The 13,996-nt window shown below is 18.5% G+C and overlaps 3 protein-coding genes across 3 annotated transcripts; 1 reads left to right on the top strand and 2 right to left on the bottom strand.

The window, feature by feature from the left end:
• Positions 1-1,123: 1,123 nt before the first annotated feature.
• Positions 1,124-2,794, bottom strand: AMA1 (apical membrane antigen 1, putative; the record flags this gene model as incomplete). Its single annotated transcript, XM_028676752.1, has 1 exon — positions 1,124-2,794. One exon carries the CDS (start codon positions 2,792-2,794, stop codon positions 1,124-1,126), a length of 1,671 nt encoding a protein of 556 aa, XP_028533210.1.
• Positions 2,795-5,539: 2,745 nt separating this feature from the next.
• PRELSG_0930800 (LEM3/CDC50 family protein, putative) lies at positions 5,540-6,637 on the bottom strand (the record flags this gene model as incomplete). The annotated part of the gene is made up of 1 exon (XM_028676751.1): positions 5,540-6,637. One exon carries the CDS (start codon positions 6,635-6,637, stop codon positions 5,540-5,542), a length of 1,098 nt encoding a protein of 365 aa, XP_028533209.1.
• Positions 6,638-9,144: 2,507 nt separating this feature from the next.
• PRELSG_0930700 (conserved Plasmodium protein, unknown function) lies at positions 9,145-13,581 on the top strand (the record flags this gene model as incomplete). Its single annotated transcript, XM_028676750.1, has 2 exons — positions 9,145-13,156; positions 13,262-13,581. 2 exons carry the CDS (start codon positions 9,145-9,147, stop codon positions 13,579-13,581), a joined length of 4,332 nt encoding a protein of 1,443 aa, XP_028533208.1.
• Between the last annotated feature and the right edge of the window lie 415 nt (positions 13,582-13,996).

Raw genomic sequence — 13,996 nt, 5'->3', positions numbered from 1 at the left:
AAAAAACTTTTATAAAAAAATTATAATATTTTTAAGGTAAAAGTAAAATATTTTTCTAATTTTTTTTTTATAACATAATAATTAATGTAGGATCATATTTTCCTTGTAATTTAACAGAAACAATATAATATTCTTTATATATTGTAATATAATATTTTAAGTTTAAACATAAGGTTTTTTTATCTTCTTTAAATAATATACTTTTTTTATTAAAAAAAAAATAAAATAAAATAAAATAAAGTAAGAAATAATAAAACAAATCAAAATGAAAAACAAAAAAAAAAAAGGAACAATTCATAATATATAATAGAAAATAATGTTAAAAAGGCTAAAGGAAATAAAAAAAATAATAATAAAATATAATAAAAATAAAAGTTTTTAGTAATATAGAATTGAAAAAAAAAAAGTAATATGATTTGGCATACATATAAAACAATATCACATAAAGGTAAAAAATAAATAGTTGAAAAATATTTATACTAAAAAAAATGCAATTTAAAAGAAATTATGAATTTAAGAAAAAAAATATAAAATTTTAAAGAAACATCAGCAAATTATGAATTATAAAATATATAGTATGTCAGATATATGATGAACAATTAAATGTACCATCATCATTTATTTTCAAAAAAATAAAAAAGAAAATTTTTAATTTTGATTCCTTATTCCTTTCAAATATGAAAGTTAAATTTATATATATATTTCCAAAATAATATTTAATGAAATATATTTTAAAATTAAAACAAAATAATAGAAAAGGAGAAAAATAAGATAGCACAAAGGTATTAAATATATTTAAAACGTATATAAAAGAGAATATTCTTTCAAATATGTTATTATAACAATAATACAAATAAATCAATTTATAGAAATAATATTTATATTTTTAAATGCCCCTGGGAGATAATTTTAGATGTATTTTTTTTTTTTATATATATATATTTTTTGAAAAACAATTCATTTATACTTTAATTAAACACTATATGCTTACATAATTTGTATATTAATTATAAAAACCAATAATTTTTAATTAATTTTTATTTTATCTTATTGAACATAATCCAATTCAATTAATATTCTAATTCATTTTATTTAATTTACAAACTATTTTATTTCATTATCTTTAATAATATGGTTTTTCCATTAAAACTGGAGTAGTATGAGATCCTCTTTTTTCTTCTCCCCAGAAGGATGCTTCAGGATCTAACAGTTCATCTTTCCTTTCATTTGATTTACCGTAAGCGTCTGTTTGCTCCATTTTTTCAAATTTGTCATCTGATTTTTTTTTTCTATAAAAGTAAATGAGAAATGCTGCTGCTAATAAGACAAGAGCTACAATAGTTGCAATGATAAACATCGTTTTTTTATTTCCACTACTAGGATCGCTAGTGACATATTCATCTTTTAATTTCGTCTCATTATTTTTTGTTAATTCTTCCATTCTTTCAATACATCTGCAGACAAAGAATCTACAAGTTGAATTAACTACTTCTTCAGGAGTGCATGGACATTTTAAGCTTTCTTTATCATTAGATATAAATATTCTTGGTAAAATTAATTTTTCATTACTTTGTAATTCCATCTTTTTAGATTGAATTCCTATTTCTTTTTCTATTGCTTCTTTATAAATTTCACAAGGAAAATTATTTTCCATTTCAGTTGGATGAGATAAAGCAGTAGTAGCGATATAATTTTTATCGTTAATTAAGCATGTAGGTTTTACATTAAAAATATAACACTTCTTATTTACTGTATCATAATTAGCCCAATTATAACCTTTTCCGTTACTTTTATATCTATCAGATTCAAAAGCTCCTTTTGGAAAAAATACATTACGAATAGCATTTACATTTCCGTTTTTTATTCCTTGTGATAATTTTTCGTAATCACTAAATTCTTCTTCATAAATTCTCGGCTGATCACAAGCACTAGATTGAAAAACAAGTTCATTACATTTCATGATATTATCGGCGTCATATGAATGTGTTAAGGGTATTTCTTCACATATTCCATCTACCCATAAACCAAATTTAGAGTTTCCTAAACTTTTACGAGGACAATACTCTTCCCAATCATCTCTCAAGTCCCTGGTTAAGTATACCAAGTTTTTATATTTTTCTAACTTTTCCGGTTTGAAACAAAACAAAGCATTTTCATTATTTTTATTACTATCACAATATCTAGGACCCATATTTTCTTGCGCTGATATATACAATACATAACAAATATTGTTTTCAATATCATAAACAGATGGATATCTATATTCTGAATTTAAATCACCATCTGGACGAATATTAGATGCATGCTTAGAACATAAAGATATTGGATTTAAATTTTTAAGTTCATCAATATGATTGTATTGTACCCTTAATACTTCTAAAGATAAGGGAGAAATATGTTCACCATTTGGAAATTTTGGAAAAGCAAATCCTCCTGATTTTACTTTTTCATTCCCAACAGCTACACTATCTAGAAAGCTTTTATTAGAATTCTCTATAGTTATACCTTTTCCGAAAACTGGGCATTTTCCTATAGGTAATCTATATGTTTTATCTTTAAATTCTGCATCTCCACCTAAATCAACTCTTATACCTGAAGCATGATTATTTTGTATATCATATTTTTTCATGTACTCTCTCCAAGGGTTTTGTATAGTTTGACTTCGTTCTACTGCTTTTCCATTATCTAATAAATTATCCTGGGGATTTGCTCCCTTTTTTGTAAGTTTCCCACATTTACTTAGGTATATAAAATGTTGAGCACTTAAAATTAGAATATAATATAATTTCCTCATATTTTGTAAATTATAATTTAATAAATATGCATGTATATTAATAAATTTAACTATAATAAATTTAGTATGCATATATATACATGTATATACATACAATATATATATATATATATATCACTTTTTAATTAGTATATATTATACTTTTCGATTTGACAATGATGATAACAAAAAAAAAAATAAGAAATATAAAAACAAGTAAAAATAAATAAAATTTTTTCAAATTTATAATTTTATTTATTTATATACATACGTAAACTATTTTATGTAAAATAATGTGTATATATATTTTTTCTGTACTAGAATATATACAAATCATAAAAAGTAAAATTTCTTTTTTTGTGCATTACAATCAAAAAATGGATCCGTTAATTATTCTCTTATTTTTTATAATTCTCAATAAGAGGCTCGAAAAAAAGAAAAAAACTCTTTTCATATAAAATTAAATTTTTAAGTTTAGTGTTAAGTTTTTTTATGTAATTTTTTCTTTTTTTTTTTTTTTTTAATTGTTATATTTAAAGAGAAAAAAAAAAATTATATTTTTTTACGGATAATACACAAGAAACAAAAAATAAAATGATTCTGTTTTTTTTCAACTTCTGCATGCTAGAGTGAGCGTTAAATCACCAAAAACAAAAAAAAAAAAAACAAAATCAAACAAAAGTTCATTGAATATTCTTTATAATTAAAAGAAAAATTAAAAAAAAAAAAATATTCCAATTAAAAGATAAAATAAAAATATATTCACATAAAACTTTTAAAAAAACATAATCTTATGTTTTAACACTTACGAATTTTTTTTAATAAAAATGTTGTTAGGCTGTATTGTTTCTTATGTAACTTTTTTTTTTTTAAATAGAAAAAATCTTAACTATTAGAGAAAATTTCACAAAAATCAAAAATAAAAAAATTAATATTAATAATATTTAAAAATTATAATATATGATATAATTTAGAACATCTATAAAATATGATGAAGTATGTGAAAAAAATAAATCAATATGCAATGTGTTAAATATAACAAAATTTTTTAAGTCTCTGTAATATAATGTGTAGATAAAATATTTACTCAAAAATATAAATAAATTCTTACACATCCATTTTTATTTCGATTTATTTTAAAAATATTTATTATAATTAAATTTTTCCACTATTTTTTTTTTGAGGTCTTATAAATTTTGTTATATTTTTTTAAATTCTTTAAATTGAACATGCAGAAAAAAAAACATAATATTAAGATTTATAAATTAGCTCTTTTTTTTTTTTTTATTCTTTAATAAAAAGTTTTAAATATCAAAAAGGACCAAAAATAAAAAAATAATATATTAAATAGTATTTACTTTTTTTTTTTTTTTATTAAAAAGAAAAACCATTATAAGCAAGGTTTTACAAGAAACAATAATTTATTGTCAATATATATATGTATATATATCAATTAAACAAGCATTATAGCTAACAAATTAAGGAACAAAGAGTAAATTATAAATTCAAAAGTGTAATAAAAAATGAGAAATTCTTTTTTAATTTAATCATTTATATAATTATGTCATTCCTACTTTATTCAGTCATTGTTTTTTTCTCATTTATTTAAAGTTTTATCACTTTATCATCTATTTTTTATCATATTCTTTTAATTAAAAAAACTTTTTTAGTTGTTTTTTTTCTAATCAATATTTAAAAATTTTATGGAAAAATAACACAAAATAAAGGTATCGTAAAAATATTATAAGATTAAATTCATGTAAACAAAGATAAAAAAAAAAAAAATATTTATAAATTTTTTTGAAAATTAAACACGTAGATGGAAAAAAAAAAAATAAAAATAAAAAAATAATATCAAAAGTATAGAAGAAACATAAGCATCCAAATGAAAATATTTAAGAGAATTTGTTGTAATAATTAATATAATAATGAAGTGTATTTTTAGAGAGAGACTAAAATATATTTTAAAAGAATAATATTTTTACTTCAATAAGTTTAAAAATGTTCATTAAAATAATTGAGAAAATGCTTAAATATGAAATTAATAAAAATATCATGGAAATACATAATGTAATATCAATAATTCTTATAATTAAAAAGAAAAAAATATTAAAGTCGTTAATGTAACAGCATATATATATATATATATATATATATATATATATATATATATATATATATATATATATTTTTATACTTTAATTTTTGGTACTTTAAATTGCCTTTCAATAAATTAAAAACAAAAAAGTTTGTTCTTTCAGAAATATAACGTTCTTATTAGATTTATTTTAAAAATATTTTATTATAAAAGTATAAATATGAATATTTTTTTTTAAAAAAGTTGTATACTGAAAAAAAAAAAAAATTGTGATTGCTTAAACTAGAAAAATTCTAAATATATAATTAAAAAAGAATTATTTTTTTAAAATTTCATAATATTTTATTTAGTATAAATCAATTATAATATTAAATTTTAATGACATAAAAAATAATTCAAAAAAAAAAAAAAATAAATAATTAGTATTGACAATTAAAAAAATAAAATTAATATTTAAACTAGAAAAAACAAGAATGAAGTTATGTATATATACATATTTTTTAGTACAAAGCACTTTTTTTTAAGCACTTCTATAACATTTTTTACTTTTTTAAAGTTCCTTATATCAATTATTTAATAACTATATATTTTCTATTTTCCACATTATATTGAGTATATATATATATATATATATGAATATTTGGGTATAAGATGTGCATATAATTATCTTATGTAAATTGATATTTCCTCATTCTTATTAGGTATAGAATGGATAAAATAAAAGCAATAAGAGATATTACAATAAAAAGGAATCCAATAAAAGTAGTTCCAGGATAAGGAGTAGAATTAGAAATAACAACTATCTTAGTGTCATTAATTTTTAATCTATTTTCAATATAAATATAGAAAGGAAACACTAATGGCCCATCTATTTTAGCATATAAACGTTTAATATAATTAAGTGCTGATGGAATCATCCAATTTATAAAATGACTATTTTCTATAGCTTTTCCAGCTTCATCATATTTTAAGGTTTGAGGTAAAATAACTAATTTTTCATTAGTTTCTTTATTTTCCTGTAAAGATTTAGATTGTAATTCTTCGTCCATCCAAAAATATACTTTTTCTTTATTAGAATTAATAATATCACTAGATGGATTTTTAAAAAATTTTCTATAATATTTTATTGTTATATCTTCTACTTTTTGTTTTATTGGTATAGGGGAAGGATATGGGGATTCATCTGGTTCTTTATCATAAAAAATATAACTGTCACTAAAAACGTTCCATGGGAATATACCACAGGGATGTAGTATTTTGTTTACTCCACCTTCTGAAAATGTAATAAAAGGATGGCATTCACTAACATCTTCTTTTTTTAAAAATACTTGTCCACTTAATTGTTCTTTTTTAAAGCTACTTACAAATCTGTAATGATTTTGTTGTAATCCATGAATTTCATAATGAACATTTATTGTTCCTATAAGTTCTTTCATGCTACCTATACCCTTACAATGTTCTGGAGTTACTCTAACAATTGAATATTTTGTATATGATTGGCTTTTATATTCATATGGAATTCTGCATTCTATATATTGAGTACTTATTAATAATACTAAAATACCAACGATCAGATTAAATAAAAATAAAAATATTAAAAATATGATCACTGAAGAATATTTATATGCCTGTATGGGGCCAAATGCTTCTTCCATTCTATACCATTTCACAAATTTATATAAAAATCCTATAAATTTTGAAGATTTTTTATAATATAAATTTCTCTTCTTTTTAGAGTTCTCATTTTTTTTTTTTAGAATATTCATCTTTTTCTTTTTTATTCCCTTTTTCTTCTATTTTCTTTAACTAAATCCATTATATATAAACTTATATATAATATATATATACAAGTATATATGAATTAAAAAAAAATTCGTTCTCCTTATAAAAGACAATAAAATATATTTATCCCAATAATTTTAAGCAAAGAAAAAATAAATTATAATCAGCAATTTTTTTTAAATTTTCTTGTTTATATTTCAATTTATTCTAGAATTGTAAACGTTTTCATTAATTTTTTTTCCATTATTTTTCAACAAAATTTACTTGATATTTTAAGGAACATTATACTTTTTATTTTTTTTTTTTAAATATTTTTTTTCTTCTTTTTTTATTATATATAATTTTCATTTTTAACATACTATTGAAAAATTTTTTGTATAAAAATTATTAATGCACTATTTATTTTTCACAAAACAAAAAAAAAAAAAAATTATAAAAATAAACAAAATCCTGAAAAAATTATTAGAAAAAATAAAATGCAATTGATCTAAAAAAAATTTTGATCTACGAATTCTTTTTCCTCATTCTTTTTTTTTTTTAATTAGTTCCATATATCAAAGTATTTCCTTTTTTTAGTCTATTATAATATAAAAAATACTTAATATATATATTTTTAATAACTTTTTATTCAATGAAACAGACGAGATGTAAAACAGTATATTTATAGTAAAATTATTTATTTATTTATTTTTTTTTTTTTTTCTTTTTATGCTGTAATTCCTTATATGTATTGTCTTATTTAATTTATATTATTTTTTTCTATTAAAATTTATTTTATTAACATATTTAAAAATTTTTATTTTAGAATAGATGATTTATTCAATGTTTTCTTTCAATTTTTTTTTATTAAATATAACTTGAAATAAACATATTATATATATTTTTTTTAAAGCATTTTGAAGAATTATATATTTTATTTATTTATTTTTGTTTTTAAATGGAATACTAATAATACATTCAGTGAACAAATAAATAAATATATAAACAAAAGAAAAAAGAAAAAAAAAGAAAAAATTATCATACGTATAGTAAAACTAAATTAATTACAATTTTTTATATACACTTTCAAAATAATTTTTAATGAAAAGAAATATATTTATGAAATGAAATATGATTTATATATGTTTACAATACTTTATAGGTTAATTCGTATATGAAGAAGTATATATTTAATAACTAAGAAAAAAAAAAATGTTATGTTATTTCTTAAAATTAATATATATTTATTTGAGAAACATATAAATGATAATACATATATATGTATGAAGATAATGATACTTTTATAATTTTAAGAGAATTTATTATATTTAGTTCTTATTTTATTTTTTTAATATAAAATATATATTTTAAAAATATTTAAAATATTTTGTTTTATTTTATTTAATAACAGCAATTATATGCTGAAAAAAAAAATATACAGATTTTGAAAGAAGTTTTTATAATAGTACCTATAGAAGAAATATCACTGTTATTATTAGAATACATAAATTCAAAAAATTATTACACAATTTTTTTTTCTATTATTTCCTTTTCTTTTTTTTTATCTTTAACGGTATCTATATTTTTATATACATATTAAATGAATAAGAAATAATTTAATATTAATTTATATAATTTAATTATTTTATACGTATTAAAAGTGTTAATAAAATTATTAAATTAGGTTAATTTTATTATAATCTAAATTATTTTATAATTTAAAATAATATTTTATATCCTTACATTTTTTCTTTTTAATACAAATAAATAGAGTTTTCAAATTTCTTAAAATTTTGTTTGTTATTAAAATTTTTATAAATACATAATTGTGAACAATAAAAAGGTTTATATAAATGCGAAGAATAATAATGAAAAAACTAGAATAAAACTCTTGAACTTTTAAAATACATTTAACCACAATTTTCAGATTTTTTTTTTTTTATTGTATTTATGTATTTTTAAGAATAATATTTAAAAATTACATTACACATATTCAATTATTTTTAATTGTTTTTCATTTTAATTTTTATTTAAAATTTTTTTTTTGAAATAAATAAAAAGGATTCATATTTAATTTTTTTTTTTATTTTTTTTTTTTATAGAACTATATGTAGTTTAATTATGAAAAAACTTTAAAAATTGCATAACCATAAATGTATTTTTAATTTTTAATTATAAATATATTTTTCATATCTTTTTTCACTTATCCTTATTTTATTTTTTTTTTTTTATTTTAATGTATTTTTTATTTTTTTCTTACACAAATTTTATCATGTAACAAGCATACATATATATATATATATATATTTTTTTTTTTTTTATATTCACTTATATATATGTATTGTAAATGAATCATACGAAAAATAAGATATATAAATAGTTATAAAATTTTGTAAAAAATTTTATTTATTAAAAAAATTTTTTTAATTGAAAAGTATGCTAATATTATCATTTTTTATTTTTATCAAATAATAAAAATTAAACCTAATAAAAAATTTATTAACATATAATAATGGAAAACTATTTTAAAAAAAAAGTAAAGGATGTTTTTGCAATTTTGAATAAAGATAATATTAAAGAAAAAAAATTAAATTTAATAGAGAATAATAAACTTAATAAATATACGAAAGAAAAGGATAAAGATGTGTTAAATTGTTTCCATAATGATAACAAAAAAGTAAATGAAGATTCAAATAGTTATAAACAGATTATTATAAAAAATGATGATAAATGTTTAGATCAGAATAATGATAAAAATTCTAATAAAAAAAGAAAATTAATAAAATTACACAATAAAGAAAATGTTTATTTAATTGATAATTACATTAAAATTAAAAAGAATTGTGATATGAATTATGCAAACAAAAAACATTTAAAGAAAGATAGTAATACCTTAAATATAAATTCTTCAAATACTCCCAACATATGTGATTTCATATCAAATAGTAAAGAGCAGAAAGAAAAAAAAAACAAAACATTAGATGATTACATGCTTAATGGCAAAGAAAAAAACTTAAATATATTTGAAAAAAAATCAAATAACGAATTTAATAAAAAATACGGGCCAACAGAAAGTATAAAAAAGGGAAAAAGATATAATTTAATTGATGCAAAAAAAAATAATATGAGCGAAAAAATAAAGAATAATACTAATGATTATGAGGAATATAAAGAAGATGAAAAAGACTCCACTGCAAAAGTAGATAGTAACACAAGAAAGAAATTAAAAGGAATGAGTGAAAAAAAGAAATCAAAAAAACAAAAAATGAATAATAAAATAATTAATGATAAAGATAATTTAAATATTTTAAAAAACAATGAAAATGATAGAAAGGTAAATAGAATTGATGAAATTTTTAAAAGTTTAATAGAGAAAAATGAAAAAAAAGAAAAGAGATATGATAATTTCAATAAAAGCATAAATACATCTATTGAAAAAGATAGTAGTGATGAAAATAAGAAAGATCAAATTGATAATAATGATGAAAGAAGTGAAAACAATATTATAGGAAAATATGATAAAGAACAGGAGCACAATGAGAAATTTAATAGTAACTTAAGTAAAAATAAATTAAATAAAAATCAAAAAACATTTGATCATACTGTAAACAAATATATTGTTAAACATAATAATAAAATTAAAGGAAATGAACTTTTTGATAATAATATTTATAAAATTTCAGATGAAAAAATCAACGAAAATGATAGTTGCAACCATAAATCACATAAATCAAACAAAGAAAACAATACTTTAAATAAAAGCATTAGAAATGAACAAAATCAACATAAACTTGAGTATATAAAGAATGGTGCAAGCAACAAAGAAGATATAACTTCAAGTGAAGAATTATTGGATATTAAAGAGGATAAAAATAATGAAGAAACAAATTTAAATAATGATAATAATTATAATGGTTATGAAATCCATGATAGTGATAATAATAAAATCAAAAGTAACGATAATCATGATAATAGTAATAATAAAATAATGAAGAATGATTTAGATGAAATACACAAATATTCACCAAATAAGCACAATTCGAATTCAAATTCACACAACTATATAAAAAGTCCAATTAAAAATAATATTAAAGTAAAAGAATCCAATAACAAAAACGATGTATCAATTAATGCAAACCATGTCGAAGAGGAAAATGATATGAAAAATTTAAATTTTGAAAATAGTATTAAAAAAAATAGAAATTATGATAGTGAAACAAATAAAAGTGTAAAAAAAAACGACAAAATGACTAATGAGATTGAAATGAGTGATATTAAAAATGAAAATTATATGAATGATTTGAGATTAAAACTCCCTGATTTTGCAATTGATCAAAGAAAAAAATTAATTAATGAAACAAACGAGTTTTTTAAAAGGTATAATTTGAATCTTAAAATAGAGCATTTGCCTATTAATATTCCTAATGATTTAAAGCTACTTATTCAAAAAAAAAAAAAAATTGTAAATATAATTAATGACTACAAAAATGAAATAAAGTTAAAAAAGGAAAACTCAAAAAAAGAAGAAAAAAATATCAAATTAAACAATAAAAATGAAAATGGAATACCAAAAGAAGAGATTGTAGATGAAGAACAAACAAAATCTTTTAATGCAAAAATTGAAACAGATATAAATAAAAATGAAAATAAAAATGATATTGAGGGAATAAACATATTAGAAAACTACAGTAATACAGTAAATGATATTAACTTAAATTATTATAAAAGCAATGATATTAAAAGTGATAATATAAGTGAAATAGATAAAAAAAGAGATTATGATATAAATAACTGTGAGACAGTTATTGATGAGAACGAATTATCATTCATTTCAGAGGAAAAGAGTAATTTTATAAATAATGAGATAAATTACTTACATGATAATTTTGAAGGGGAAAATGAAAAAAAAAATGATAAAAATCCATTAAAAAGAAAAAGAAAAATTGAAAAAAAATATGAAAAAAACAAGTGCTACGACAATTTAAATTACTTAAGTGATAGCACTAAGGATGTTTTAGAAAAAGAACATAAAAAATTTTTGAATTTATTTGAAAAAATGAATCAGAATGAAAATAACGAAGATCTTAAAACCGAAGACATTAGTGAAAATAAATGTAATGATAACAAGGATGAAATAAATGATAAAGGAGAAAATTATATTATAAATAATAACACTAATGATAAAGTGAAAAACTACACAAATGACAATGTAGATAATAATACTAAGAATCAAAAAAAAAATTCTAAGAGCACGTTCATACATAATCTTATAAATGATTTAACAGCAAATAATAATGAAGAAGAAAATTATATAAAATACAAAAAAATAAAAAATGAAGAATTAAGATATAAAAAATTAAAAGAGGTAATAACAGAAATTAAAATAAAAGAAAAGAAAATTGATGTAATTTTAAGTAGTAGTTTAAATTTTTTTAAATATTCAAATATATATAGGCATCGTCATTTTTTACATGAAAAAATGTTAATTAATTGGAGCTATGTAGAAAATTTAATTAATAAAAAAAATGATATTAGAAATAGAAATTTACCTTTTCAGTTATTGGAATTAGACAAAAGACTATTAGAAAATATACAAAATAGTTATGATGATATATTATTAGATGATTTTTCAGGAATTATAATTACTTTAAATACTAATTCATTTGCTACAGCTGTTGATGGTAATTCAATTCATATATCAAAAATAATATGTGGCTGCTTAATCGAATATTTAAATACATCTGAACTGAACATAAAATCGATTTGGGCTCATCCATTTTTAAGTGCAAAATCAACTTACTATATTTTATGTGCATTTTTGCCAAGAGTTATTTTAGAAGCATTTTTAAATAATAATATATGCTCTGAAAATAAAATTGTATACAATGAATTAATGAATCCATCTAACCATAAGGAACATGTAATTCAAAAAAATGTAATTAATGAAATTAAGGAAATAGATAAGCAAAAGAAAAAGAAAAAAATTAGTTTCTATGATAAACTAGATCAAATTCAGGATTATAATAAAAATCCAGAAGATGATTATTTTAGTAATTTTGCAGCATATCAATATCCTTCTACTTTTTTTTTAAATTTCAACAAAAAATGCGCTTCATTGTTAAACAGTTCTTCCAATGACGTTAGTAATATCCATGATGATACCAATAAAATTACTAATGATATTAAAGAGATTAATGGTGATAACATATATAGAAATAGTAAAAAAAATAATGAAGTAAATGAAAATAAAGATAATAATAAAAACTCTTATAAGTTTTTATATATAATTTTTAGTGATATTGACATATTTCCAAGACAGTGCTATTTATTACTATGTTCATATAAATATATGTGTTTAAACATGCATTATGATACGGATAATTATTTTATTCATTATGATATAAATTTAAAAAATATTCAAAAAGAAAATATAGGAAAAACTACTGAGTTATCCAATAATTGTCCATGCACTTCTATCAAAAATTGTGAATCCATTTTGGAGGAATCTTGTGAGCGCATTATAGGTATGTTTTCAAAAATTAAAAGAAAAAAGAAAAAAAAAGAAATAAACAGAATAAATAAATAACTTGGAATGTCATATGAATATTTTTTTTTTTATCTTTTAACAGGTTGTAGTGAATTATATATGTATTACATGATTCCTAAGAAAGAAGAAAGAGAAAGTTTGGGATTACTAAAAAGAAGAGGTTGGAGGGACTTAATTTCAAATACATTTTATGAGGATATAAAAGAAAATATTTCTAGTATAATAAAAATTAGAACTAATATAAATAATTTATATGATCACATTTCTATGCAAAATAAAATATATGAAAAACATTATACATCAAGTTATATAAATAAATATGAATGGTGTGGATTAAAATTAAAAGACATACGTAATATGATTAACGAAGATTTCAATTTTGAATCACCAAAAAAAAAATAAAAATTATTTTGACAAATTAATAAAAATATTTTTGAAAAGTATGTATATATATAAGAAAAAATCACTTTAAAAGATGATTTAAAAAAAAAAAAAAAAAAAAAATTATAAAATATATATGTATATGATACAATTTTTTAAAAGTGAGCATATAAAATATAATAACAGAATAATTAGTTAAAAAATATCACTTCAATTATTAAAAATTATATTATTAAATATAACATTTTTTTTTTTTTTTTTTATTCCTAAGAATTTTTATTATAAATTTGCATCATATTTTTATTTTCCTTTAAATTTATTCGTATTAGACAAAAACAAAATTTTATTATGTCAATGATTAAAGTTGTAATTTGTTTTACTTTTTTAAATGTATTAAAAATCTCCATTTATTGTTAATTTTAATATTGCATATAAT

This window comes from Plasmodium relictum (genome assembly GCF_900005765.1).
Source record: "Plasmodium relictum strain SGS1 genome assembly, chromosome: 9".
Taxonomy (NCBI): Eukaryota; Apicomplexa; class Aconoidasida; order Haemosporida; family Plasmodiidae; genus Plasmodium; species Plasmodium relictum.
The sequence above is the reverse complement of the archived record's forward strand: the minus strand, read 5'-3'. Positions and strand labels throughout refer to the sequence as shown.